Below are 27838 nucleotides of genomic sequence, written 5' to 3' on the forward strand. Positions count from 1 at the left end.
GAGGGGAGAGGTGAGGGGGGAGAGGTGAGGGGGAGAGAGGTGAGGGGGGAGAGGGGTGAGGGGGAGAGAGGTGAGGGGGAGAGAGGTGAGGGGGAGAGGTGAGGGGGAGAGAGGTGAGGGGTGATGGGGGGAGAGGTGAGGGGGAGAGGTGAGGGGGAGAGAGGTGAGGGGAGGGAGGGGAGGGGGAGAGGGGTGAGGGGGAGAGAGGTGAGAGGGAGAGAGGTGAGGGGGAGAAGGGTGAGGGGGAGAGAGGTGAGGGGGAGAGAGGTGAGGGGAGAGAGGGGTGAGGGGAAGGGAAGTGAGGGGGGAGAGGTGAGGGGGGAGAGGTGAGGGGGAGAGGTGAGGGGGGAGAGGTGAGGGGGGGAGAGGTGAAGGGGAGAGGTGAGTGGGAGAGAGGTGAAGGGGAGAGGTGAGGGGGGGAGAGGTGAGAGAGAGAGGGGTGAGGGGTAGAGGGGCAAGGGGGAGAGGGGAGAGGGGCGAGGGGGAGAGAGGCGAGGGGGAGAGGGGTGAGGGGAGAGAGGTAAGGGGGAGAGAGTTGAGGGGGAGAGAGGTAAGGGGGTGAGGGGGAGAGGGGTGAGGGGGAGGGAGGTGAGGGGGGAGAGGGGTGAGGGGGAGAGGGGTGAGGGGGAGAGGGGTGAGGGGGAGAGGTGAGGGACACTAATCACCAAAGGCAGAGTGGCGGGGCTTTCCAGATCCCAGGGGAAAGTGGAAACTGTGCAGGGTTGGCAACGAGCCTGAAGACCTCGGTTCAAATCTGTTTCCTACTCTCTCGCTGAGAAGTTGTAGCAAGTCCCCATCCCTCTGGGAACACCGGCTCCTAGGAAACGGGAGCGCCCACCTTCCAGGCATCTGCAGTCCCCATTTACTGAAGTCTTGCTCAGTGCCAGAGTGGTCTCTTGGTGTGAATGATCTCATTAGCGCCCAGCGGCGACGCTGCGGGCAGCTGCTTTACGGCAAGAGAAAACCCAGTCTGGGAAGGATGCCTCAAGTACACTGAGCAGTGGATCTGGTTTTCAAAACCCAAGTCTGTCTGCCCTGACAGCCCCCTCTCTGGGCCTCTGTGCCCCTCAGAAACCTGGGTAAAACTGCACTGCGCATACAGTACGCATCAATGACACGTTCCCTGCTGCCTGGGATCCACGGCTCCCTCAGGGTCCGCTGTCACTGGCTGCCTTTGTGCTGATGCACGCTGATGACTCAGGAAGACAACCAGCGAATTGAAAGGGGATGAAGACACCTTTGGCCTTCAAAACAAACAGAGCTCCTTGCTCAATGTTTCTGGATTGCATTATGCATTTCAGCACCTTGGCGCTTCTGACTGACCACAGTCCGCAGCCCCCTCCCTTCAACATTGCGAAGAAAGTCGACCTTCACCCAAAGATGGTCACATGTCCCCCCCACCTCCTGCCAGGGTCTAGAGAGGAAGGCAAGTCTGTCGGAAACAGAACAGAATGCTGCGATTTACAAACCTCAGCCTGCCCTTCCTTCCCTGTGTGCACTTGAAAAAGGAAACCAGAACACATCTGGGGGCAGCATAATTACAGTGCTTTAAACCAGGGGGTACAGCAACTAGCACTAATGGTGACTTGCAGGGACAGAATAATTTACAGGGAAGGATCCGGCTTTGCTCCTGTTCTCTCCTTTGGTAAATGGGAGTGATGTCTGCTTTCCTGACTTCTCTCACAAGAGGCTCCAATAAAACAAAGCATATATAAGTTCTTTGAAACAGCACAAGCCAGTATACAAAGGCATATTATTATGGAAAGCTGTCTGCTTGGTCTTTGGAGCAGTTTCATTTGACAGAATATGTGGGTGGTTGTATGAATCTAGCTTTGTCTATTCACAAACACATGGGTTTAATAAAGTGCAGTTTGTTTTTTAAGGTGTGTGGTCCACGGCTCACTGAAACACTCCTGTTTGACAAACACTGACCATGACTCGAAGAAAGGCGGGGCCCGTTTTTATCCCCCTAACAATGGACAGCAAGAGGGTAAGCCTCCCAAGTCCACAGGAATACCTCGTGCTGGCTCCATCCGCCACTTCCTGACCCTGCTCTTGAACTCTCACTCCACCTTCACATTGGGAGCCAAGAGGACAACCTCTCTGATCTGAGTCACACACAGAGCTTCCTGGGGTGGGCTCCGGCCAAAGTCCTTGCACAGTCAAGTGGGAGATGCAAGCTGTGGAGTGTTTCCTCAGCACACAAAGCCATTGTGTCCTTGATTACTCGCCCCAAACCCAGGAAGAGGGGGCTGGGAATTTCACCATCAGGCCACCGGGGATGAGGTGACACGTGCCCGAGCTATTTGTTCAACATTTCTGAACGTGATACTCAATTGGAAAATGTTTTTAAAAGTAAGTACGCAAAACTCAAAAGTACACCCCCTACTTGTCTTCTTTCTTTAAAGATAAAAAAAGAACAACCTGGCTTCTTTTGACCTCATCCTTATTAAAGCCAAATTTGTTTGCTCTTTTTTCAATAAGTATGTAGAGAGGGGCAACTGTGGGCCAGACACCGTGCCAAGGGCACCCACAGGAATACCTTTCTTTCTCCTTACGTGAGCCCCAGGAAGGCGGCACGATTCTACCCCCATTTTATACATGAAGAAACTTAGATGAAGGTAAATCCTGTACTCAACTGCTCGCCAGGATTAGGACTCCCTGCCCCGCCACGACTGGAAGGAGGAGCTCTCAGAAGTAAGCGTCCCGCTCTCGCTCACTGGCAGATAGTTGTAGCTACCTCTTGTTGAGTGCTAAGTAAGTGATTCAAGTGGCAATTAAAAAAAAATGTGGGAAATATTACCCTCTCCATCTGACAGAGATGGAAACTGAGGCACAGAGAGGGAAAGAACTTTGCTTAAGAATTAAAGAAAATGATTTTGGCCGATTGTATAACTAGTCACCCCCCTCACTTTAGAGTTCTGCCCCCATGTGTCTGCCTCTCCAGTCCCTTCAACAGACTCTAGAGACATCAAATGTCCAAAGTGAACATGATTCCAAGTGAAAACAATGGAGAGAATCTGGCATAGCTCCCATGGCTTCTTCCTCCCAGGGAAACACCTACAGCACTGACCATTGGGTGGACACACATTATTTGCATCACTGTGCTATAAAATCACCAATAAAAATGACCAATTAGTGCCCCATGGGAAATGCATGGGAGTTGGGTTCTTGTTAGAGGAACTAAAGGCCCATCTTTCTACTCCACGCCCACGCTATGGAAGTAGACTGCCTTTCACTATTAGTAGATGAGTTCATTGCTCACCAAGAATAAACTGAGGGGAAGGGGACTGATGTGGAAGGTGGAGGCCCCTTTAAAAGACAAGGCTATGAACAGTCTGATGCATCCTAGGACTTTCCCAGGTGAACGCTCTCAGGAAGTTTCTATCAAGGTGAACAGGGCTCGGTGGGAGTGAGGGGGCCCCACCGGCCACCGGTGCTGAGCATCCGTTGGTGGGGCAGCTTTCCCCTGGACCAGACCTGTGCTGACAGGTTGCTCTGCCTCCCAGGGCAGCAGGCACACAGGTAGAATTTGAGCATGAACGGAGCTCCCAAAGAGGTTAGCTGAGCTAGGAAGGATGCCAACTTCATTTTTCCTAAGAGCCTTATAAGGAGAAACAGACCTATTGTTAGACATACTGTTGCAAAGAGAGGGCCTCTCATCTACTCATTTAATGTACAATAGTTTTCATTTGTGTAGTGAATGAAATTTAATTCTGCTGTCCATAAACAGAGAACGGTAGCTCAACTAATTCTGTACTTCAAACTTCCTTAGCACTTACATGTTCTCCCCTCTGAGTCTTCACAGAACTTGGCTCGCACTCTTGTTAGGTGGACCTGTTCCTTCTGCTCTGTGTGGTGTTGGGTATAATGATCTCTCCCGCATAGAGCTCAAGCTCCTTCGGTACAAAAATGGGAATATTCCCAACATGGACAACAGTTGCAGGATGACAGTACATGGGAATTTCCTTCTTTCCACGTTGTCAATTGATGATGCATATTGCTTTATGACATAGGTTATTCTGCCTTAAATTTTTGTTTAATTTCTCACGTTATCCCCCAGTTGGGTGGGATACCTCTAGAGATACCACTAGAGCAGGGGTCCCCAAACTTTTTACACAGGGAGCCAGTTCACTGTCCCTCAGACCGTTGGAGGGCTGCCACATACAGTGCTCCTCTCACCGACCACCAATGAAAGAGGTGCTCGTACAGGAAGTGCAGGGGGAGCCAGATAAATGGCCTCATGGGGCCGCGTGCGGCCCACGGGCCGTAGTTTGGGGACGCCTGCACTAGAGGGAAGAGGTTCTGTCTTATTTGTCCAGTTGCAAGATCTAGCATTATGTTTTGCTTTGTTCTCCCCCTTCACTGGGGGTAAGTATGAATTTTCACGTGGGTAAAAAAAGCAGTGTTCTTTTTCCTCTTGAGAACTGGGATGATGCAGTCATGAGTAACCTGGACTTTGGAGCCAGACTGTATAGCTTTGAATCTTAGTTTTGCAACTGACATCCTGTGTGATCTTGGGCAAATGATTTAACCTCCCTTTGCTTGATCAGTTTCTTTTGTAAAATAGAAGTGGTAATAGCACCAACCTCAGGGGGTTTTTGAGAGGAAGAAATGACACAACACATGTACACATAAGTACAATATTACCTGGTACATAAGTGCTTGCTACTTTTCTTATTGCTTATCTTATAGTATCAAACACACAAAGTACAAAATTACTGAGTTGCTTATCTATGCACTAATTTTTATCAATGGTAAAATTTCCTGCCAATCACCCAAGCCCCAGTTTCCAGAGACCACAACCCAGAGAAGAGGTATTCTGACCTTTGGCAAACGCTCAGGGTCTCCAGGGTGCCGGGGAATGACCTTCTGCAACCTCTGGAAGCCGTAATCAATGGTGGGTTCGTTGAGCGCTGCAATGAAGAAGTCACACAATGAGAAAAATCTCAAGAAACAGAACACGATTTGTAACACTAATGGTGTAGTAGCAATAACTGGGAAGTCTAAAGCTTAATTGATAACCTTTGAATTAGATCATGAAATGATCAGACAAATGTTTCCTATGCTGAACATTACCACCATCTACTTCTGCTATTGACCATGGCAGGGAGTGACTCCCTCAAAAGGCCATGTAGTGACAGGTTGTGAACCCTGCTCTTCTGGCCAAATTTCATATTCCTTACATTATTAAAACTAGAAAGTAAAACTGTATTTAATGTGAGGTTTCAGGCTTCACTTGAGTCAAAAGCTGAGGTCAAAATGCTCAAGCGCTTGTTGGAGGATATCTACAGATCATAAAAAGGAGGAGAGCTAAAAGTACTTGCTTCATTACAAACTCTGTAGTGGACCTCAGCTGATAAAATATCTCGGTGCCTTCTGTGGCACTTAAGCCTGCAAGAGTATGGTGAGAGGCAGAGAGCTAGGCATTGAAAAATGACTTTGCCCTGGCCAGATAGCTCAGAACTACAAAGCCTGTCTTTTCATTTAGTATGGGAGAAAATATGTGGTTGAACACTTGGATTTCACTAAAAAAGAAGAACCTAAAACCATGGCTAGAGCATTGTCCCGGAGCACAGAGGTTGCCAGTTCGATCCATGGTCAGGGCACATACAGAAATATCTCTTTTGTTCCTGTCTCTTTCTCTCCCTCTCTCTCTCATTCTCTCTCTCCCTCCCCATTCCTCTCTCACTAGAATCAATTAAAAAAAAAAAAAAGAAAGAAAAGAAAATGGCCTTGGTACAACACCCTCATATCTAAAATGACAGACTGATTCACCAACATCAATATTATTTCAGGAAAAAGACCAGCCTCGACGAATCACTAGCTTACAGCAGCTGGGTCTCCCAAAATTCTTAAAAAAATGATTAAAGAGAAACCTGTAATAATATTTGGAGACAATGGGCCCTGTTGTACTCGACTACAGCCCCTGCAAAGCATCCTTAAATGAAACACAATACAAAGTGGACTCTGGTCTGTCATTCTCCGATTTCCTCCCCAGGGTGTGAAATAACTCCCGCCTTTGTCCCCTGATGCGGGAGAGATGGTAGCTGCATCCTCTACCTGTGTCCCTTGTATCTTCTAAGTAATGGGTGGTTTTAGGTTCTTCTTTTTTAGTGGAATCCAAGTGTTCAACCACATATATATCATATATATTTTCTTCCATGCTAAATAAAAAGGTTTTGTAGCTCTGAGATTTAGCTATACATTAGAAAAACAAGTTGCCACGTGCTTTACTTAAAATGAATTTCCATTAACCTAAATTTTAAAAGTAAGATTCCTACTACTACTAACTTAAAAAAAAAACTATATTAAATTCAAATAGGTCCCAAGGCTAATGGAAGCAATTTGTATACCAACCCAAACTGACTGGCCCACTTTTCAAAATACAGGTATGATAATCTCGTGGTTTTAAAAGGACATTTAAATTGAAAGACTGTGAATTTAGTACATAATTATACCAATAGAACCCTTTAACTTGTCAACTTGTAAATCTAAAAGGCTATCAATCATTCCTAAAGAGGAAATAAACCTTAAAATTCCTTGATTGACAGTGCTTACTTTTTATGTAAGAAAAAAAAAATAGGGGGAAAAAAAAGGCTGCCTAAAGTGGCCAGAAATCCATTTACAGAAGTACATTGTTTTCCATAGGTGAGTAAAAAGCCAATAATTACACCTTCAAAAGACACATAAATCAGAGTAAGTACTTTCTCCTCACTTGTATATTTTAAGTTAAAGTGAACTTCAGGTAACTTTTTATTAAAATGATTTTTTCCCCAAATGCAATACTGTACTTATTGCAGTTGTTAATAGAGTAGCATTTTCATTTCAGGTAACGTAATCATTTTTGGAAATACGAGATTTAGTCATGCCTCCCCCTTCCAAACAGTCAACTTTCAACCTGTCTCTTGTGGAAATTAACTAAAATTACACCCAGGTGTACCAGATCTCTCTATCTATGCTAGTATATGAGTTAAGGCACAATATTTATGATTCCTCCCATTTTATGATTACTTTCTAAACCCTTGAGAAGAATTCTTTTTTCAAATTAGACTTGTCGAGAAAAAGCCCTAGGACTCTTTATGCGGGGAAGCTGTTTCTCGTAAAAATCTATGGGATTTAATCAAGAAATGCATGAGGGTGACAGGAATGAGCACCTAGGTTTAAGTTATATGTCACATCCATCCCCTACCCATCATACTAATTGCTAACAAAAAAAAAGTTTAACCATAAAAATAGCTTTAGACAATTAAATGCATCATTTTAATATCTGAAGATATAATTTAGCATTCTGAAAATTCTAATTTTTGGCTTTATTTTTCAGTCTAAGCCACCAATAAAATTTGAAGTATAGACCCACCCCCTTCAGCTGTCTGCATAATGATTCAGTTCCTACTGTGTCAAGGAACTGTGGTTGCTAACCGAAAGACTGTCTGATGTACGGGACCAGTGTTTCTCTGGCCCTACAGCCGATACACAGCAGAATGATTGACACTTAATATCTGCAATTAAAAGAACCGTTTCCAATATCATATGGAATTAATAGCTAAAGAGCTGCAGAGAGGTCACTTTGCCGACACGAAGAGTCATTGAATTAGACGCATTAAACTCATTAGTCAAAGAAAAACAGGCATCTACTCTACAGAAGTCTACTGTGTTGGAGGAAATAGTTCAGATAGTAAGACAAAGGCTTTTATTTCCCATGCCTTTATGACTTTCTCTATGCTCCTATCTTTAAATTTGGTAATCTGCCCTCAATTTCAGTACTGAATATTACAATGCGATTGTCCAGCGTTGTGCACAAAGATAACACTCAAGACATGCAAGACAAAGCTCGCTGTCTTAAACCCAGAGGGTCTGATGATGTCTCTGATTGCAGTGACTTGAGAAAATGATTAAACCAATTGCTGAGTGGGAGCAAGCATCTAATAAGGAATAAGGATTCTTTAAAAACTAATAATAATAATAATAATAATAATAATAATAATAATAATAACAATAAATGGCCTGAAAACAGATGAAATGTCTATGGAATAGGAGGCAGTCCCAGAAACAATGCTGTAGGGAAGAAACGTATTCACTGACAGAATATACGGCCAGGTTACAAGACCATATGTACACTATGGTTACTTTTTTGAAAAAACAAACATATAGAAAATGAAGAAAATATGTTCGTGTATCCACTGCCTAACAGTAGTTATTTCTAAAAGAGGGTCTTAAAATGCTTTTCTTCCTTCTCTTTGTGCTGTGCATTCTCTAAATTTTCCACAATGAACATATATTACTTTTATAATCAAAGAAAAAGGTTAAGAGCAAGAGATTATTGCCAAGATGGAATTTGACCTGCTTGTATAAAGTAATGACATAAGAAACTATGCCTTAAAAGGGGGTCTGTGTACCCTTTAATAACCTTGCATAGGTTATTACAGACCATAAGAAAAATAAGTAGTATACTTTTGGCCAGTTGTATAAATATGTGACTATTCATAAACTCTCTGAAAAATCAACAGAGAAGGTAACGGGGAGGAATCATAAAGAATGGTATATTTATTTCATCAGTGAGGGTAGTTGTACCTTAGGGACATACATCTACCTTGCAAGAATGTAATATAAAGTTAATCCTTCAACAAAGTGACCTCATTGTATTCAAGCACAGGGCTCAGGGGACACCAGCAGAAATGGGGCTAATCAATTTTTTTCCCCTAAAACTTGGGACAATTCCGAGAATCCAGTAGAGAAAGAAAAAAAACCTAATTGAGCGTAATTAACCACAAATAAAGAAGCATGAGCATTTTAGGTTGAAAAAAAAGTAGAAAAAAACAGATGAGCCTATAAATTGCAAAAAGAAAGCAGTGATGAGGGCAAATCATGTGGCCCGCTCCGCACCCCGAGTGCGCACTCTTTGACTAGGGTTCGGGAGGGTGTCATCCTGGACCAGGTAGGGATGGGAACAGCACAACGGAGGCTCAGAGGTTTAAACATTTATAAGCACAAACCAAAAAAAAACCCCACAAAACTCCATTTTTAAATGATCAGAAGAAAATGGGGCCAATGTGGGCATTTCAAAAATTCTCCACTGATTCAACCATCATTCTTAGTGCCTACCATGTGTTCAGATGGCATTTAGAAGAATTACCTGCTTTGTGTCACAACACGAGACGCTCTCAAAAATAGCCTTTCTGAGAGGTAGACTGAACCCAGGTCAAGAGGACAGGCGAACTACTTTGACTGTGGAGCTAGAACGCGGCAGGCTGCCCTCCTGGTCGAGAACCCCTTCTCTCGCCTCCCTGATGGTCAGAAGGTGGGTTACCACCGCTGCTTCTCTTTCTGGCCTATAGTCTTCCCGAGGGTCGCATTATCACTTAACAGGGGCACATGGATTTCAAGAGTGACCAAGCTCCTGGAAAGGCACAGGCATTTGAATTAAGATGTCTTCCACTGACCTGTTCAAACTCAAGAGGCAGATACATACTAGCTGAACAAGCTGGGTGGGACCTTATGGAGCTGCGTATGTACACTATTGTGCGTCTGAAACTTCTTACACATGCATGAAAAGAGCAAGTGTTTCTACACAGGAGAGCAAGCTCGCAGGGCAGACGTATCAGCTGAGATTTCAGAAGGGTCCCCTCACTCACAGCTGCACTCTGGTCCTGGGACTGGATGTTAGTTGGAAGCATGGGATAGCTGAATGGAGCTGGCTTTGCGGCTTCATCAGTCATTTGTTTAAAAAAGTAAATGTTAAGTGGTTGGAAAAATAAAAATCGAACCATGTGCCGGGACTGCTGATACATAGCGTTGGGTTCCTTCCCAGTCTCACAATCTCAGGCTTCTCAAAAGGAAACCAGGAATCTTCTATGCAGAACCCTTCACCTTAGGGCTTCAGCCGAGGTCCTGGTCAAGACACAGCAGCCTGGTTAGACAGAATTGCTGTTTACAGTGTCCAAATTGGTATGCAGCTTGGCATGCTATATGCAAATAAAATTTAGAATAATTTGACTAAATTTTATGCACTAACAGTAATAAACAAGCTTGCCAAATCCATTCAAAATAACTGATAATAAGTATATCCTAACTACATATATAGGCAGACTGTGGCCTTTTCGTGCCTTTAGTTATTGTTGTTGTTTTTTTAATCCACTTCACAAACATATCAAATAAAGAAAATTCTCTTTAAGGGGATTTATTTGCAAATTAAAATCTCATAGTCTGGCCCTGGCCAGTTGGCTCAGTGTTAGAGTGTCGGCCTGGTGTGCAGGAGTCCCAGGTTCGATTCCCAGCAAGGGCACACAGGAGAAGCGCCCATCTGCTTCTCCACCCCTCCCCCTCTCCTTCCTCTCTGTCTCTCTCTTCCCCTTCCACAACCAAGGCTCCACTGGAGCAAAGTTGGCCCTGGTGCTGAGGATGGCTCTGTGGCCTCTGCCTCAGGCGCTAGAATGGCTCTGATTGCGGCAGAACGACACCCCAAGATGGGCAGAGCATCGCCCCCTGGTGGGCATGCCGGGTGGATCCTGGTTGGGCGCATGCAGGAGTCTGTCTGACTGCCTCCCTGTTTCCAGCTTCAGAAAAAAAACAAACAAAAAAATCTCATAGTTAAGACAGATATATTCTCAGTTATGAAAATTGATTTTTCTCTTTTCAGAATTTTATTTTGTTTTGTTATTTTTTTTGAGAAACCACTGCTCTGTCCTCCTGAATTTCTTAGCCACTTATTCCTGGCCACAGTGGAATGAGGCCCGAGAGCGACATTCCCAGCACAGGGAGGGGAGCACTCTGGGTGCCATTCCAACGTCACAGTGCAGAACTCCTGCTTTTACAGCTCAGCGACTCACCACGGTGTTTTAACATATTTCTGGGGTTTTAATTTCCTTTTTTTAATGGCTGTGTGACATGATGTCATTTTGACTGGAAATAAAAAGAAACGCAGATATTATTGGGAAGGTCATATTTATATTCTATTGCCATTTAATGTCCAAACAAATATCTAGACTCTCTGCCAAATAATAACTAAAACCTCATAGCAGAGGCAATGATAAAACCAGCACCTGGGTCTCCAACCTTCCCTGGTGACTACTCTAGATTTGAATGAAAGGGGGTAACAACAGAACCTTTCCCTCCAAAGCAGATCCATTCTGGGCAGGAGCGTTATTACATATGTGTTAGGCTGAGCCTTTCTGTTCCATAATGGCCCTTTTTCCCTTCAGTTACTAAATTAACCACCAGAGGTAAACAATAAAACAGCAAGTTACCTCCACGAACCTATCTTTAAGACTAAAATATATTATATAAATCGAAAGAAAAACCCACCAGAAACCTACACAAGAGCCAGAAAATACGGCTCGCAAAGAAGTCTGCACATTTCCAGCCACTTGGCGCTTTCCTTACTTGCCTAGCAGGTCAGTGCAGGCACAGGATTTGGGGCCATCTCTTCAGTTGGAGGGATCCACTCCCTGAGAAACCTACACCCAAGCCCTTGCAAGCAGGAGCCTCTCTCTTCAGTGCGAAATGCTTTCCCAGCCTGGCGCCCCGCCTCAGGAGCCAGCCAGATAGATCCAGGAGAGCTATGCGAAGAGGCTCACCGAACTGCAGAGAGCTGTAGCTGAACCAGAAGGGTGTCAGGGTGAAGCCAGCATGGGCAGAACCTACCAAGAAAGGAGCCAAAGGAAAATTTCCAAACTGGCTTTGAACACGCTCTGACTTCTTATGTGTAGTCTTCAAAACCTCTTGATGTGGGGCAACAACTATGCGATTCAAAAATCAAGCAAAGGAATAACACCTCTCTCTGCCGAAGGTCCGATGAGTTGGCCTGTGTGGCCACGTCCTCTTTACAAGGTGTGGATGGAGCCAGAGCGGGCGGGGTAAAGACTGGAGAGAGAAAGGGAGCTGGAAAGTGGATGAGAGCCCAACAGGACGACGAAAGGCAGAGACGCTCAGAGAAAGAGATGCTAGGCCCCGAGGGCTGTTACCTTGGAGGGCCAAGAACTTGCGTGTGTTTGGAAATTAATAACTCCTCCAGAAGCAAAAGCAATCAAGAGCAGGAAGGAAGAATTAAGAGGGACTTTCTTTTGTGTGGTTTTTTTTTTTCAGAATAAAAATAGCCTTACTGTTTTTCTAAATTTAAAGGTAATACATTCTTATTGTATAAAAAATACAAAAGAAACACAAAAAAAGAGGGAAAGAACCCTAACAGTCCCACTCATATCTAATCTCTATTTATGTACGCTTTCAAACATTTTCACAATGCTATTTTATATAATTGTAGATTATACACATATTTATATCCATCTCATTCTATTTAATGGTTGTAGCATATTGTATTACACGGATGACCATAATTTTTGTAACAAATCCCCTGTTAAAGGGGATGTATGTTTTCACTGATGTAAGACTGCTATAATCAACAACACAGGAGAAAATTTTGGATATAAGGATATGCACATTTCAACTATTTTGATACATACATTTCCTAACTATCCTTTATAAAATTTATCCCAATTTTTACTTCAACAGGTTACTTTTTAAAAGACATCTATCTACAAAAAAAACCCGCTAATTTTTAAGATTTTTGCATCCGAATTCAATTCTCTAAGTTATAAGGACAACTGAAGGTTTTGAATAGATGTTAAGGATCACAATGTCTACTTCTAGAGTTGTCATTTTGAATATATTCTGAGGTCATGTAAGAGTCTTTTCCCAGTAATATGTATCAAAGCGCTTTATAGACACGATCTCATTGATTCCTTCAATATTCTCTTGACAGCCTCTTCCCAGAAGGTGAGAAACTGAGGCACAGAAAGATCTGGCTATTCCAAGATGACTACTTTTTCTTTAATACTGATAAACTTCTATAAGACCTGCTACCATATTGATTAAGCTACTTCCTTCCTAAATATCTGTGAAACAGATACCCAGCACTAAGAGGAATTCTTATTCCCTGGACTCCTGACTTCATACAGGTGAACAGGTTGCTTGGCCCGATTTCTTTACTTAAAGCTCAGCGTGCTAACAAACACCTTTTGGGGAGACCATATTGGTGTTTCAAACTTGCTCCACACGTGATCCAGAAACTGTGTTTTCTGTCTCATCAAGTTCTCCTAGGTCCGAGCTAGATTCTCAAATGTTGCTCTGTCTTTCGGGGGAAAAAATAGACACAAAATGCTGTTGATGTACATCACACCAACTTACTTCCCACCACACCCTGTTGCTATTTTCTAAATGATCCATGGTGAGAAGTCATTGGCAGGCGTAGGGCAGCTCTTTATAAACAGACCCCATTCTGGCCCTGGAAGATTCCACTCTATCTAAAACCGGAAGTAGGTGAACATACTATAATCAGGGGATGGTGTACTGCTCTCTAATAGTAATAAGGTTGAGAAAGTTGCCTGTTTATGAATATGATGTGTTCTGACAGCTTAGATTTCCAAATCTGATGCAAGTTTAAAACAATTAAATCCTTCATGCAAACTGAAACCTAAAGATCTTTATGACTTTTCTTTTTGCTTTCAATCTTTTTCATTTGGGGTTTTTAAAGAAATTTGGATCCTATTTGAAGAAGAGGAGGAGGATTCTCACTGTGTAAAGGACGACGGTGTTTGAGTATTGAAGACCAACATGTTTTGTTTTTCTGTCTTAACGTTTAAGAATAAATCCATAATTGTCTTCCCTGCTGGCATATCTTTTGATAAAACAAGAGGAATATTCCTTCTATAATTGTTCTTTAGATTTCTACCCAAAGAGTTTTGACAATAACTGTTATGGGGTGGGGGGGAATCACCCAGCCTGTCTGATGAACATGTTTTCTTGTGTTCCCAGCCCAGCGAGAGCTTGACACCATACTTTTATCATCCAGCGTGTGTTCAGAATGAGCTTAGAACAGCAATTGCTGGGAATAGGCAGGCGATAAACCGCATTGATTTAACACATCTTGTTTTCAATCATGCTTGGATTTTCTGAGCACGCATTTTTCCTGTACTCTGGCTTGTAGCTTTTATCTGACGAGCTGCTCCCTTTCCACTGGAAAATGAAAAGGTCGCACAATAAGACACGCTTTACTGGAACTTGAACACGCACCAGGGAAAGTATTTTAGATAAATACTGTCAGACATAGTGGAGCTGAATTTCAACAACACAATTGCTAAACAACAATACTTATGGCTCTCCCAGAGCAAGCGACCAGCAACTTACGGCGCTCAGCGGGGAAGGGCACGGCGCCCAGCTCCGAAGCTAAGAAACCTTTCTCGGAGCCTCGCGCTAACCAGGCACGGACTTCTGGGCTGAGGTCCTGCTTGTGATTGTTAATATCACGGTTTTATGAGACATCTCAAAAACACTGCTCCCACTGCTCACAGAGGCATTTCGTCTGAACCAGTGGACGGGCTTCAGAAAAGTTAGATAATGAAGTGACAGCTGAGCTCTGCAGACCGTCAGGTTCGAAGGGGCGGGGGTAACCCCAAGCAAAGTGAAATAAAAGTGACCCCAAACAATCCATTAATCCCACTAATAAGACAGGGAAGTACTATCACTTGCAGATATTGGAGGACTATGTGATTATTCGGTAATATTTTAAGGAGTCAAAGAGAATTTACAACAAGTAAGCCATGTAGAGTGCTACAGAGGCCTTGCAGATAAACCGAGGTGTTTTATCAGCCTGAACTCCAGCCTCATCGCATCTTGACATGAAATAAATGAAGTCAGCCTTCTCCAGGATTGACCCAGCCTGAGTGCTCGATATTGCTGCGTGTCACTAGCACTAGTCCCAGCCAGAAAGACTCCTCCACCAGAACGTTAGAATCTAGAACCCTATCCTTTAACACATTTTTTTTTTCATTTTTCTGAAGCTGGAAACCGGGAGAGACAGTCAGATAGACTCCCGCATGCGCCCGACCGGGATCCACCTGGCACGCCCACCAGGGACGAAGCTCTTCCCACCAGGGGGCGATGCTCTGCCCATCCTGGCATCGCCATGTTGTGACCAGAGCCACTCTAGCGCCTGAGGCAGAGGCCACAGAGCCATCCCCAGCGCCCGGGCCATCTTTGCTCCAATGGAGCCTTGGCTGCAGGAGGGGAAGAGAGAGACAGAGAGGAAAGCGTGGCGGAGGGGTGGAGAAGCAAATGGGCGCTTCTCCTGTGTGCCCTGGCCGGGAATCGAACCCGGGTCCTCCGCACGCTAGGCCAACGCTCTACCGCTGAGCCAACCGGCCAGGGCTTAACACATATTTTGATTACAGTTTTATTCCTTGTCTACTCCAGAGCTTCTCCAACTTTCTCTGTCCACAGTACCTTGAGCACCTTGGCCATCTATTCGCAGTGCCTCTAAACCAAAAGAGCTACACACCAAGAGGTTCTGTTTATTAATTACTTAAGTCCAAACAGCATAACATTTATATTCTAACACCTTAGTAGCCATTTGACAAAAATACAAAGAAATTAGAAGAAAAAAATATGTAATTGAATTCATTCTAAAATGAAAACAACTTCTCCTGTTGGGCACTGCCCAACTTCTCAAACCTTGGAGTGAGATTGGTCATCACCACCCTCTTTTCTATTATTTCTTGTTGACTTTCACATGACACTTCCTTTTGACTGCAGTAACTGCTGAAAATTCAGCTTTGTAAAGCTATGACACCACCAAAAGGAATGCAGTACCTGACCGACTTACTTCCCTCAAATTTAAAACACCTCATGGCATCCCTGCAAGTAGGCAGGGACACCTTGGTGTACATGTTAGGGAACATGGATCCACTCAGAAGCATAGAATTAATTAAGTGCTAAGATGCTTAAGGATCCACTGTATTCATGTACTGTGTCTTTTCTTCTATTAAAAATTATTATAACAGCAGCACCAGCTAACACTTCCTAACAACTTACTATATGGCAAGAACTTTACATGAATTCACCCATCTAACCTTTACCATAACCCTAAAAGGAAGTAATGTTGATATTGCCAATATTCAGAGAAGGAAACTGAGGGTTGAGGAGTTAAATATCTTGCCTAAATCCACACAGCTAATGAGTGAAAGGCCAGAGACTCAAACTCAGGCAGTGTGCCTTGCAAGCCCTGCTCTTAACCTCTTTGCTAGGATAGCCAAGTTAGGACAATCAAGAAGCCTCCCGACTAAGTCCTTAATACTTTTGGCTTACAGGACTTTTCCAATGCTTTTCTTGCTCCCCATATACCCTTCTATATGCAATCTAGTCTAGCCCCTTCCTTCGTCTTAACTTACATCTATGGCAACCTTTGTCTCCTACTCCAGACCTCATTTGACTTCCATTTCTCTACAGGACATGCTTCTTCCCTTTGTTCCAACCCTTTAGAGGAAGACTTGGCCAGATCTGCATCCAGACGACATCACTGGCCAGCTATGTGCCTTTCGGAAAAGTCACATTCTTTAATTCCTCCTTATCTGCAAAAGCAAGGATGTGATACTATTTGTACAGTGCTTAGCACATAATAAATACTCAACAGACAGTTATTACTAAGAATACCTGACATGTGCTAGAAATAGGGGCATGTGTGGGGAATGCAGGATTAATTTTACATTCTGCATATTCCCTACTCTCAAAGAACTGCAGTGTCTAGAGGAGCAGGAAGACATAGACGGAATTCCAAAGCAGTGTGGCACATCCAATACGAGGCTGTAGAATTCTAGGAGGACATCAAATATATTTCCCCTTGTCTTTGGGGCTCAACCTTTCCACCCCCACTTACACTAATTTGAAATGGCAGTTCAGAGAATTCTATGACTTCTAGGCCTTACCTATTACCCTGAAATATGGCTCTCTTTGTAGTAGGACACATTGTTTTGAAACAATACAAATTTTGTGACCAAATGAGTAGAAAAATAGGTAGAAGACACTTCATGAAGATGGGATTCTTCTCCAGACTTTGGGATGTGTTACATTGTTTAAGTGAATTTCTTGCTGCATACAAGGTCCTGTGCTTAAGAAGATAGAAAAGAAAGAAATCATAGTTTTCCTGGGAACCCCAGGTGGAGATGATTCAGTCTGAAAAACTCTTCTAAGCACTGTGATGGGCCTTGGGGAGTCCATCATCTAGTGGGGAGACAGGCCTGTAAGCTAATCAAAAAGATACAACACAGCAGCATTACTGATGTTTTGAGTGTATTGCACAGAGGAAGGAAAAGATCATTCTTTACAGTGAAGTCGGGAAAACATTTACCAAAGAGGTCAGATTTCAGATGGATATGTGAGGACATAGCGCTGCTCTACTGAAATGGATGGGAAAAGCATTTCAGGTCAAAGGAATAGCATGAGCAAAGGCACAGATGTAAAAGGACATGATGTGGTCAAACAAGGTTGGCTATTCCAGTTTGGGAAGAGCATAGCTTCTTATACATTGAGTGTAGGGTAGTAAGCATGAGTGACAGAATTGGCCTTGAGTGCCTTGCCAACAGCCCCCAAGACAATAGCTATGATGCCAAGTTCACCTATAGATTTGAACAATTACTAGAGTAGGAAGGGTGAGGATAAGAGGACTTTCTACGGCTTTTGGTTCTTTCTGCTCCCAATCTCGATACCTCTCTTCTGAGAAGTGTATGAAACCAACTTGATCACTTGAGGGACCCCAATGAGGTTCTACTACTTCTAACCCACTCTAGATTTGGACTTGTGAACAATGGAGGATTTGGTCTCCTTGCCACAAAATAGTGACAAAATACATTGATATATAGAACCAGAATTTAATCATCTCCTTTGAACGTTGGTGGTCTTAAGATTGGTCCCTGTTGACTTACAATCAATAACTGTTTAGTTAAGCAATTCACTTGTTTTGGAGTTAACAGTTATTGTGTGGGCAATGGGTATGTGGCCGCTTCCGCAATAACCCCACGTCCCCTGATGGAGCAAACATTATAATCACACATTTGTTGCTATTAGCTCATGAGATTCTGGAAACCAATTTTGAAAAGTAAGTAATAAAGCACCACATAAAAAATAATGGTGTAATTACTTCTTGGTCAAGTTAAACCTACTGTAACGATAAAAACCAAAGGGATCAGCAAGCATCGTAAGTGGGTTTGCTATAAATTTGACACTGGTTCTGACCTTTGATGAGGAAAAGCCTTGAACCTACCCCACCCAAGCCAGGTGCACAGAAGACTATTTGTGATGCACACCTTTACCAAATCCCTGTTTAAAAGCACTGTCATGAATTCATTCTAGTAATGCCTATGTCAACTCTCAAGAGCTAACGATTGGATTTAGCCATGCCTCCCCCCCCCCCCCAAAAGGGGGACTTAGAAACTGCATCAGAGAGCAATCACCATGCTGGTGTGGTATGTTCTCTCAACGTCGAGGACAGAGAAGGTGGTAGAGGGTTTATTTAAGAACGTGAACCACACTGTCAAGAAGGTGAAGGGAAGTGCTGGCTATTGCCGCTGTTGAATTCTGAGCAAACACTCTGGAAAGCCACTAAAATGTGACCAGAACTAAAAAGCCAGCCTCCACTTCCAGGCTGTGATCTTTCACATCTTGTTCCTGGTGCCTGAGAGGCTGCCCAGGCTATACGCAATCTCATGGGCAGACACATGGGGATTGGGGGTAGGAGAGAGGCTTAGCCGAGGGTATACCAGGAACTTTTAAGAATGTCATGGCACATTCCATATTTAAGGATGACTAACTTTTCATTGGTGCTACTTTTGGTTATTTTCAGCTCTTGGGAAGAGATGGAGGTAATACCTCTCTGTTTTGCCCTTCTAAGACTTGCAAGTGGTTCTCCTAAGGTACTTGCATGCATCATGGCCAGACTTTATGACAGGATGTTGCTGGAGAATAGCATTGGTCTCCTGACGGAGCAACGGTGGACTGATTTTTACTAATAAAAGTGACCCATATGGTTAAATTCTCAATGACAGCGACTCGCATGGAGAGACAAGGGTTGTTGTACATTGGTGGTTGGTTAGAAAGGGGTAGAGCTTTTTAAGGGGTAAATCGGTTATCTGTGGGTGGAGAGGATGGAAGACTTAAGTGCACAGGTTAAATCATCAAGTACTGAAGTAACCCCAAAGGTAGACCCTGCGGCCACACAAGCCACTTCTAAGCACTCTGTTTTCCAAGTGGGTACAGGCCCACACCAGCCACACCAGCCTTGTCAAACCTCAGAAATGCCATCTGGTACTTCCAGTTCCTGTTCTGATGCCCCAAGCTCTCTTTTTCTTTCAAACTGGAAACTGGACGCTGAAATTCTCCATATTTAACCTCTCAATTCCCTGTAAATTAATGGGTGTGTAATGGTGCAACTGAAATGAATAATAAGAGGGAAGAAGGAAAAAGAAGGGACCTTCCTTCCATATTCTCTCTCTACAATCTGTCGGCCCCTATTGGAAGCTGGTGAATTTTTAGAGGAAATGAAAAATACAAATTTAACTCCATCTGTGGAATTCATTTTGCCCGAGGTCACTGTGTCAGATATTGTTTCTGAGTATTTCAGAGGGCTGGACATATCTGCAGGGACAGAGAGACCAGGCTTGATAAACTGCTGACCTAGTCCCAGATGGAGAAATTCTATGATTATATCAGGACAATAGGTACTGTGACCCTTTAAGAGCAAAATCAAACACACTGGATTGCATTTCTCAAAAGCTACCAACACAACTTTGAGGTAATAATACATTCTTCTAAGTCTCCTTCCTAACTCTGGAATTACAACTTGATCTTGATGGGTCAGAGAGAGAGGGGCAAAAATACACCCAACTCAATCAACTTCAGAACATTATTGCTACAAAGATCCTTCCTTTTACAAAGAGTAACACCACCAACAATAAAAAAACACACAACAAGCTTGGGAGACCCCAACTAATCAGTGCAAGATCAAGCAGCGAGTGAACAGCCGACGCAGAACAAAAACTCAAAGGCTGGACCCGATCGACCGCAGGCCCCCTGCCTCAGCCCTCCGCAGAAGCCTACGGAAAACGGAAAGGATCGTGCATTGAGAAGTGGCACTCGGCATTTTACTTTTGTAAACTTATTTTTTTCTTCTACATCCCCAGAGGTAGGTATTCCTATTTCACAGATGAGAAAACTGAGGCTGTTAGTGTGAAGATGAGGGGGAGGTGATTAAACGGCACCTGTGTTGAAAAGGACATCAAACCTTCGGGTCAGATGACAACATCTTTGTTACAAGACCCATCTCTTACAACTGCTGGTCATTTCCAAGCCAAAAGGGCCTGTCATTTGAGCACAAAATGCAGGGAAGGCCAACAGAGTCTCCCCAGATCCCGAAGGTGTCATGGAGCATGTCTACAAAGTGCCCGCAGGTTTCTTTTTTTTTTTGTATTTTTCTGAAGCTGGAAACGGGGAGGCAGTCAGACAGACTCCCACATGCGCCCGACCGGGATCCACCCGGCATGCCCACCAGGGGGCGATGCTCTGCCCATCCCGGGCGTCGCCGCTCTGTTGCGACCAGAGCCACTCTAGCGCCTGGGGCAGAGGCCAAGGAGCCATCCCCAGCGCCCGGGCCATCTTTTGCTCCAATGGAGCCTTGGCTGCGGGAGGGGAAGAGAGAGACAGAGAGGAAGGAGAGGGGGAGGGGTGGAGAAGCAGATGGGCGCCTCTCCTGTGTGCCCTGGCCAGGAATCGAACCCGGGACTTCCGCACGCCAGGCCGATGCTCTACCACTGAGCCAACTGGCCAGGGCCCGCAGGTTTCTTTTGTTTTGTTTTGTTTGTATTTTTGCAATCTCTCCTAAACTCTGTTTTGTAAAAACCTCTGGGAGGTTTGCAATACAATGTGCTCTGATTTTACCTATTCTTCTAATGGAAACATGATAGGAATTCTAAGTGATGGCCAGTTAGAATGTTCCAGAGACCCTGCTCAGTGCTGTTATATGCCATTAATGCTTCGCTGTCCCCGTGAAATCTGAACTGTTATTGTCACCATTTTTACAGATATGGGAAGACTCTGAGGATGACAAGCAGGTTGATCCTGCTCAGATTTTACAGCAGTAAGGGCAGAACCAGGATGCAAACAGGCAGTCCGGCTTCAGCGCCCACCCATTACTCACTCACCCTTTACACCGGACTGCCGGTAAAGAAGCATTTTAGCTAATAAATCGGAAGAATGGTATTATCTTTCCCTTCAGGGCAACACAGAACAAAACAAACAAAAAAAAGATGCCTCAAGCAAAACTATCCTGGTTCCAACTTGAAAATGTAAATGGATATCTGTGTATGCTACATAAAGACTTGATTCCAGTAAGACATAAGTTTAAAGAGGGGAATGTTCCCAAATGGATCACCCTTAAGCCCCAGAACCATTTTCTGTGAGGTGAATGATGGTGATGTCACCCTTAAAAAAAGATGAGGAATGACACACACCTCCCCATTATCACCCCTTAGCTTGTTCAACCTCGCCTGGCAAGCTGTCCTTAACCAAGAAACTTGAAAATTATATGGAATCTTGAGGCAGGTCCAGGTAACATGGTGGAATTCTGACATGCCTTCTTCATTAACGACCCCCTAGCCCAGAAAGGAGAATAAAGCCTCTTCTCCCTGGGAGTCTTTTAACTGAAAAACTCATCTTAATTGAATGCACACATCAGTTAACTATCTTCGGATTCACAAACCATTAATGCCCCATTTGCAGAGTGCCTTCTTCCTGGCTTGTCAAAAAGCTGGCACTCTCAAGACTGTGCTTAGAGGAATGTGAGATTCAGCAGGAACGCGGAGGGGACAGGAGAGGAAAGAACAGAGTGCATTAAGCACTCATCTTCCCAAGCAAACGAGCATTCAGGGGCTGAGCAGCAGAACAGCAAATAACGCTGCCCTTGCAGAATCGACATCCTCCCATCCCGGCTCCGAGTCCACTGCAAGGGATTAAATAATGCTATGCTGCCCTCTGAGTACCAGTTAAGCAGGCTTCAAATGTGCCAACTGAGGGAAGACAAGACTTGCAAATAGTCTCCTGGATGCAAAAGGGATGGTATAATGATTAAAGGCGGGGGAAGAGGGGGAAAGAACTAATTGCACATTTCTCTCCTGAAATATGTGGCCTGTTTCAGAGTTCCAACCCTCTCTCTCCAGAACAGAAAGATCCTAGCAGGCGTTTGCGGTGTGTCCCCAGACAAGTCTTGTCAGTGCGCTTCCTGCAGCCTGGCCAGTCCCTGCGTACGAGACCCTAGACCGACTGCCCTCTCGGCCAGGGCCGCGGGCCTCTGGAGGAGGCATGTGCAGGCTGGACCTGTCCCCGAACCAGCAGCATCTTGAAGTCAGGAGGGCGTCAGATTATGTCTCTGATGAGGAAGACGTGTAATTAGACTTTGTAAGAGATATGAGCATATTGAAGTTCTTACTTCGGAACTCTTTGAGCTCTACTGAGATTTTTTTTTCTTTTCTTTTTTTTAAATTATCATGAAAATATTAGAAACCATCAGGAAGACTCATTTCCCAAAATGTGCACAGGCATCTTTTTTAAACAGCCAGATTTTGCTTTGGAAATAAACTCAGAACCTAACCATGTTCCCCTTGGCCACAATTCTAAAATCAACTATGACTTGACAACTCCGTAAACACGGAAAAGAGATGCCTGACTCACGCCAGTCCCGACCTTGGACTTTGGTGCCGAAGGTACGAGATCAGGTCACTTGCATTCCGGACCAACCACTCTACAGGGTTGGTGGGAAACAGTGTGGCAGGGGGCTTCCAGTACACCTGCTAGTGATTACATGAGCCGTGACATAAGCCAATGAATTCCCATAGAGTTTAGGACTGGGAGAAAACAAAATAACAGTATTACGGGAGGGAGATAAACACACCCTGAATAACAGCAGTTATGAGCTTCCTTTACGCGGCAGGAATATTTTCTTGGCCGTGGGATTTAGAATGTCAACAAGGGAGGCTGGGCACGCCAACTCTAATTCGTGAGCCTGCCAGAATGTGCAGAAGTCTGGGCAAGGTAAACCAACTTTCCCACGTTTGTGCTGAAGGAGAGGTGCCACTGACTTGCCCCAAGCTGGGCATTCAATTAGCTGTCCTCATGATGACACCAACACAGAAACTGCACAGAGAGCCGCTCTTACAGGCAGCGATATGGGGCACCGGGTCTTATTTCCCTGTGGACTGTGTGACGGTGCTTAGTGTTACACGAGTGAATCCAACACCAATTCTCTATCAGAAACAGTTTCACAAAAGCACGAGAGAGGCAGAGCGTACAGGAGGCACACCCTACTGCAGGTATGTAAACACTGAAAGAGAAACTAAAATTGGGTCTGTAAACCAGATGTCAAATCTTTTCTTTTCTTTTCTTTTTTTTTTTTTTTTTTTTGAGGGGGTGGTCATTGAAGACCTACAATTTTAATATTCAAACAATAGGATATTTACTGAAATATCAGATCGATTCTTAAAAGGAAGCTGGTCCCATTGGAGTTTATTCGTGCTGCTCTGTCCAACATCCATTAGACAGGGTCCCTGCCTTTAGTAGAGTGGATTCAAATAAATTCAAAGAGAGGAAATAGATTCCATTCTCTCTGTTTACTTTATTACTATTGATTTCTGAATTCCCTGCAATCTCTTTCCTAACTGAGCAGATAATATACATTTAGTACCAAAGGTAATTATCCAAAATGAATCCAGTTCGCAGCTGGGTGATAAAAAAGGGAAAAGACACTGATAGATTAAACACTTACACATTAAAAAGAATGGCTGATTGTATTAATATATACTAGAGCTTTAATATGCTGACTTTATGGATAGATAAACTTTCCTAGCCTAGTCACATGAACATATTTTATTTCTACTATTCTGTATTTTATAGCATCATTTTATAGTGAAAATACTAAAACAATAAAAAAAATCATTTCAAAAAAATGTTTTTAAAAGGTCTATCTTTTGCAAAAAAGAAATTGAGAAAAAAAAATTTTTTTAAACATTCAGGAAGGGTTAGAACATTTAGTTGCCAGAAATAACAATGGTTTTTGAAACATCAAAGATAGAAAAAAATAACAAGTTGTGTATCATTTTAAAAGTATATAGAACAACTTAAAGATCCAGCAATGGAGGAATGGATGGGTAAATTCAGTAAACCCACACTAGGGGAGATCACGCAGCCTTTAACACTGCATTTATGAAGAAGGTTTCATTGCGTGGGAAAATGCTTAGTAGGCTATGTGAAAGAAGCAGGATAGAAAACTGTGGGTGTAAACACATACACAGTATAACCACAAATATGAGAAAATGTTTATATATTTGTTACACATAGAAAAAAACATGAAAAAAAAAAGAAAAAAACATGAAAGAAATAAATGAAAATGTTAGCAGCAGTTATCCCTGGATGGTGGGTACTAGATGATCTCTTATTCTATCTTGTTTTTCTCCAGATTTTCTCTAATTAGCATACATTATTTTTATGTAATATATTCTATAACATAATCATCATAATTACATAAACCTATAATGTCATAACCAAACAAGTAATAAAGAGATGGACAGATGGACAGCTTGGATTGGATGAACAGTCAGACACATCTTTGATTTGCTCCTGGCTCACAATGATCTGAGAGCAGTCACATGCCAGGGGCTTCTGTGCTGGCTCCTCTTTGAAAACCTGCCCATTTGCAGCCCTGGCTGGGTGGCTCAGTGAATAAAGCATTGACCCTGAGTGTCAGAGGTCACAGGTTCAACCCCCAGCCAGAGCATGTATGAGAAGCAATCAATGAGTACACAACTAAATGGAAAAACTAAGTGAAGCAAAGAGTTGATGGTTTTCTCTCATCCTCCCTTCCCTCCCACCCCCTGCTTTCTGTAGTCCTACCAGATGTGTCCAAGTGTCAGACACTCGGGATTATCACACTTTTCAGTGTATGGTTACATAAATACTGAAATACTTTTGAAAGATAGCATGGAGGAACAGTTAAAAGGGTAGATTCTGGAGCCAGACAGCCTGGGTCTGACTGTGGCGTTTCTACTTACGATTTGACTAACTTTGGCTAATGACTTCATAGCTCCATGCCTCAGTTTCTTTATCTGTCATATCTGGACAATTCAGTACCTACTTCATAGAGATGCTAGATGGTGAAATGAGTCAATACAGGGGTGGGAAAAAGTAGGTTGTGAGTATGCAAAACAGAGTTTATTCTTATATTATTATTTATTCATTATCGTCTTACTTTATTATTATTAACCTACTTTGCCCACGCCTGTATTTGAAAAACACTTAGAACAGTGCGGCACATGTAAGTACTTAAAATGCTTTTTAAACAAAATTGTGACTTGTACTCATATGAATAAGGTTAAAAACTAAGAAATGGATGTGGTCTAAATACTTGCAAAACACCTGAGCATATGCAAGATTTTTGATTAAGCTCTGTTGAAAATGAAGTCCATACTCAGACTTGCGATGGCTCTAAATGGCTTTTCTGTACTTGTCCCAGATCCAGCCAGCCATACGTTTCTAGAACACCGATGATGAGGCTCAGGTTTCCTGGAATCCTTACTAGATGCCAGCCCTGTTTGTAGTGTTTTGTTTGCTACTCTATACTTAGACTTTCACATAGACTCGGCACTAAATAGGCACTCAGTAAATGCTTACTGAACGGGGGGAAAAATGAATGAATGGGCCCTGGCTGGGTGGCTCAGTGGATAAAGCATTGACGCAGAGGTCGCAGGTTCGACCCCCAGTCAGGGCACATACCAGAAGCAATCGATATGAGTTCATAACAAAATAGAAACTAAGTGAAACAAAAAGTTGATGTTTCTCTCTCTTTCTCTCTCTCTCTCTCCTTCTCCCTCTCTCAATAAAAAAAAAAAAATTTAATGAATGAATGAAGTATTTCACCATGTCTGCATCAAGTGTGCAAATATTAATAACTGGAGTTGAATCGTTATACTTTTCAGGATCTAAAACTTTTTGCTGTTATAACATGGAGACAACAAGATGGCAATATCAAAAGAACAGAAGGATTTAAAACAAACAAACATCTAGCTAATCGAAGAAAAGTGCTATTCAGCACCTCAAGGATCCTTCTCCTGGGGACTCCCCAGTGAAGGGAACACTGGAAGCTGAGACCCCCAGACTGCAACGGCCGTGCAGTATACAGAAACAGTGTCTCACTGGCTCTGTTTTAGGGGTTTTTTTCCTACCAGGTAGAGCGTGACAAGAAAGTGTCAAAGCAATTGAACTCAAAGACAATACAGAATATAATGGTAAATTTTACTGTAATAAATTTCAGTATCGAGAGAGAAAAACAACTATTTTTAGGTACTGTTCATTGTGTTGTGTGCATTTCAGAGTTACTCTTCACGCATCTAATTTCTAAATTTATAGTGTAACTTTTATCATTTGGACGAGGAGGTCTTGGCTCCAAAGCAACAAAAGAGAAGTGAAATGTCCCATGGTTGTAAAATCTTGATAAGTTCTCAGTGTCACTTTTTTTAAATGTGGAACTGCTCAAACCACACAGATAATTATAGATGACCAGATTGTAACTGTTTTATTGCTTCTTTTTCCCCATAAATTTTAATTTTGGAAAGTTAAGTGAAAAATGTGGTTTCAATTTACTACAAATTGCACACAATTTGGTTTTAACAAGAAAATAGAAAGAAAGGGTATGTTTTTTAAAGTGAATTATGAACTAGAGTTTGTTTTCGCTCGCTCAACACCGCAAGAATAATAAAGCACAAAATTTAGGAAAGATGCCTTGCAAAATGGAAATCATGAACTGTAGTAAGAAAAGTACAAAGTAATATATTTTTTTAAAATCTAAACACAGTTTAAGCGATCTCACAGGATAATACAATTGAGCTAGTCTCTCCCTCTGGAGAAGCAAGCTCGCGTTAAGAAGGAAAGAAAGGCAGAACGGAGGGAAACGGAAGAAGAAGCCGACAACCCTCAGGCATCGCCTCACAGGAAATCTCTTAGTGGGAGAGGCTGGCTGTGCATAACCCTATCCTCCTCTCTCCCAAAGTGCCACTGACTCCCAAAGAACTCTGAACAGCAAGGGATATCAAAATCACTGAGACGCTCACCTAAGACACACAATGGAAGACAAGAAAGAGCTTTTTTGACAGAAAGAAATTACAGCCATCTGCCGGGTTCTGGCTATAATCTTAAGAGTTTGACCAACATGCTTTCTCTATTCGAGGTAGTGGTCACCAACGAGCATGTGAGAGACAGGAAACGCATGATGTGTGCCCGCCACACCAAAACCACCAGCTGGGAGGCCAACGATGAAATCAATCAACCAGCTGCTTTTTCCTCCTTTGCGCCAAACTTTGGGTTGAATGTACCCTTTTATTCCTTAAATTAACCACTGCTTTCACCTTATTAGCAATGTAGACAGTTTCTATGTGCTGGGCGAAATAAACTGTTCGGAAAATAAACAATTTCATTAAAACTGTCAATCTCCACTGATTGAACTCGCCAAGGCCCAGGTTACATAATAGAACCACCATGGCTTCTTCAAATTTCTACTTCCAAAAATGTTTACTTTCAGACCTACTGTGACAACCAGAACAATTACCTGTACTCTGTTAGATCAAATGGTAACATGAGCACCTGATAGAATGTCATACCCCGAGATTTTCTTTTTTTGGCTAAAATGTAAGTATTTGCTAATATTTTTTCTATCTGGGGTTAGAACTTGCAAGTAAAGAGTGCCTGTGACTGTTAGAACACTGAGTTCTGACTAATGAAGGTCCAGCAATAAACTGGGACTTGGCAAACTTGAAGTATTACTCATTGACTAATAATCCTATTAGTCAAAACTGCAAACTTCTGGTCAACTGCTTTTCTTAAAACATATCACTGCACGAAGCTCTCTAACCGAGGTGCACCCTCCAAAGTGTCTTTTGAAGACATCACAGTTAACAAGAGGTGATTTACTCTCTTGAAA

At 43.1% G+C, this 27838-nt stretch overlaps 1 protein-coding gene across 8 annotated transcripts in view; it reads right to left on the reverse strand.

Annotated features, from left to right (window-relative positions):
• The window catches only part of EBF1 (EBF transcription factor 1), a 394807-nt gene that overhangs the window by 30263 nt on the left and 336706 nt on the right, over positions 1-27838 (reverse strand). For all 8 annotated transcript variants that reach the window (XM_066341923.1, XM_066341929.1, XM_066341924.1 and 5 more), the window contains exon 11: positions 4828-4916. In XM_066341923.1, coding sequence (XP_066198020.1) covers positions 4828-4916 — 89 coding nt within the window. The remainder of the gene's footprint in view (positions 1-4827; positions 4917-27838) is intronic.

Source organism: Saccopteryx leptura, chromosome 6, assembly GCF_036850995.1.
Source record: "Saccopteryx leptura isolate mSacLep1 chromosome 6, mSacLep1_pri_phased_curated, whole genome shotgun sequence".
NCBI lineage: Eukaryota > Metazoa > Chordata > Mammalia > Chiroptera > Emballonuridae > Saccopteryx > Saccopteryx leptura.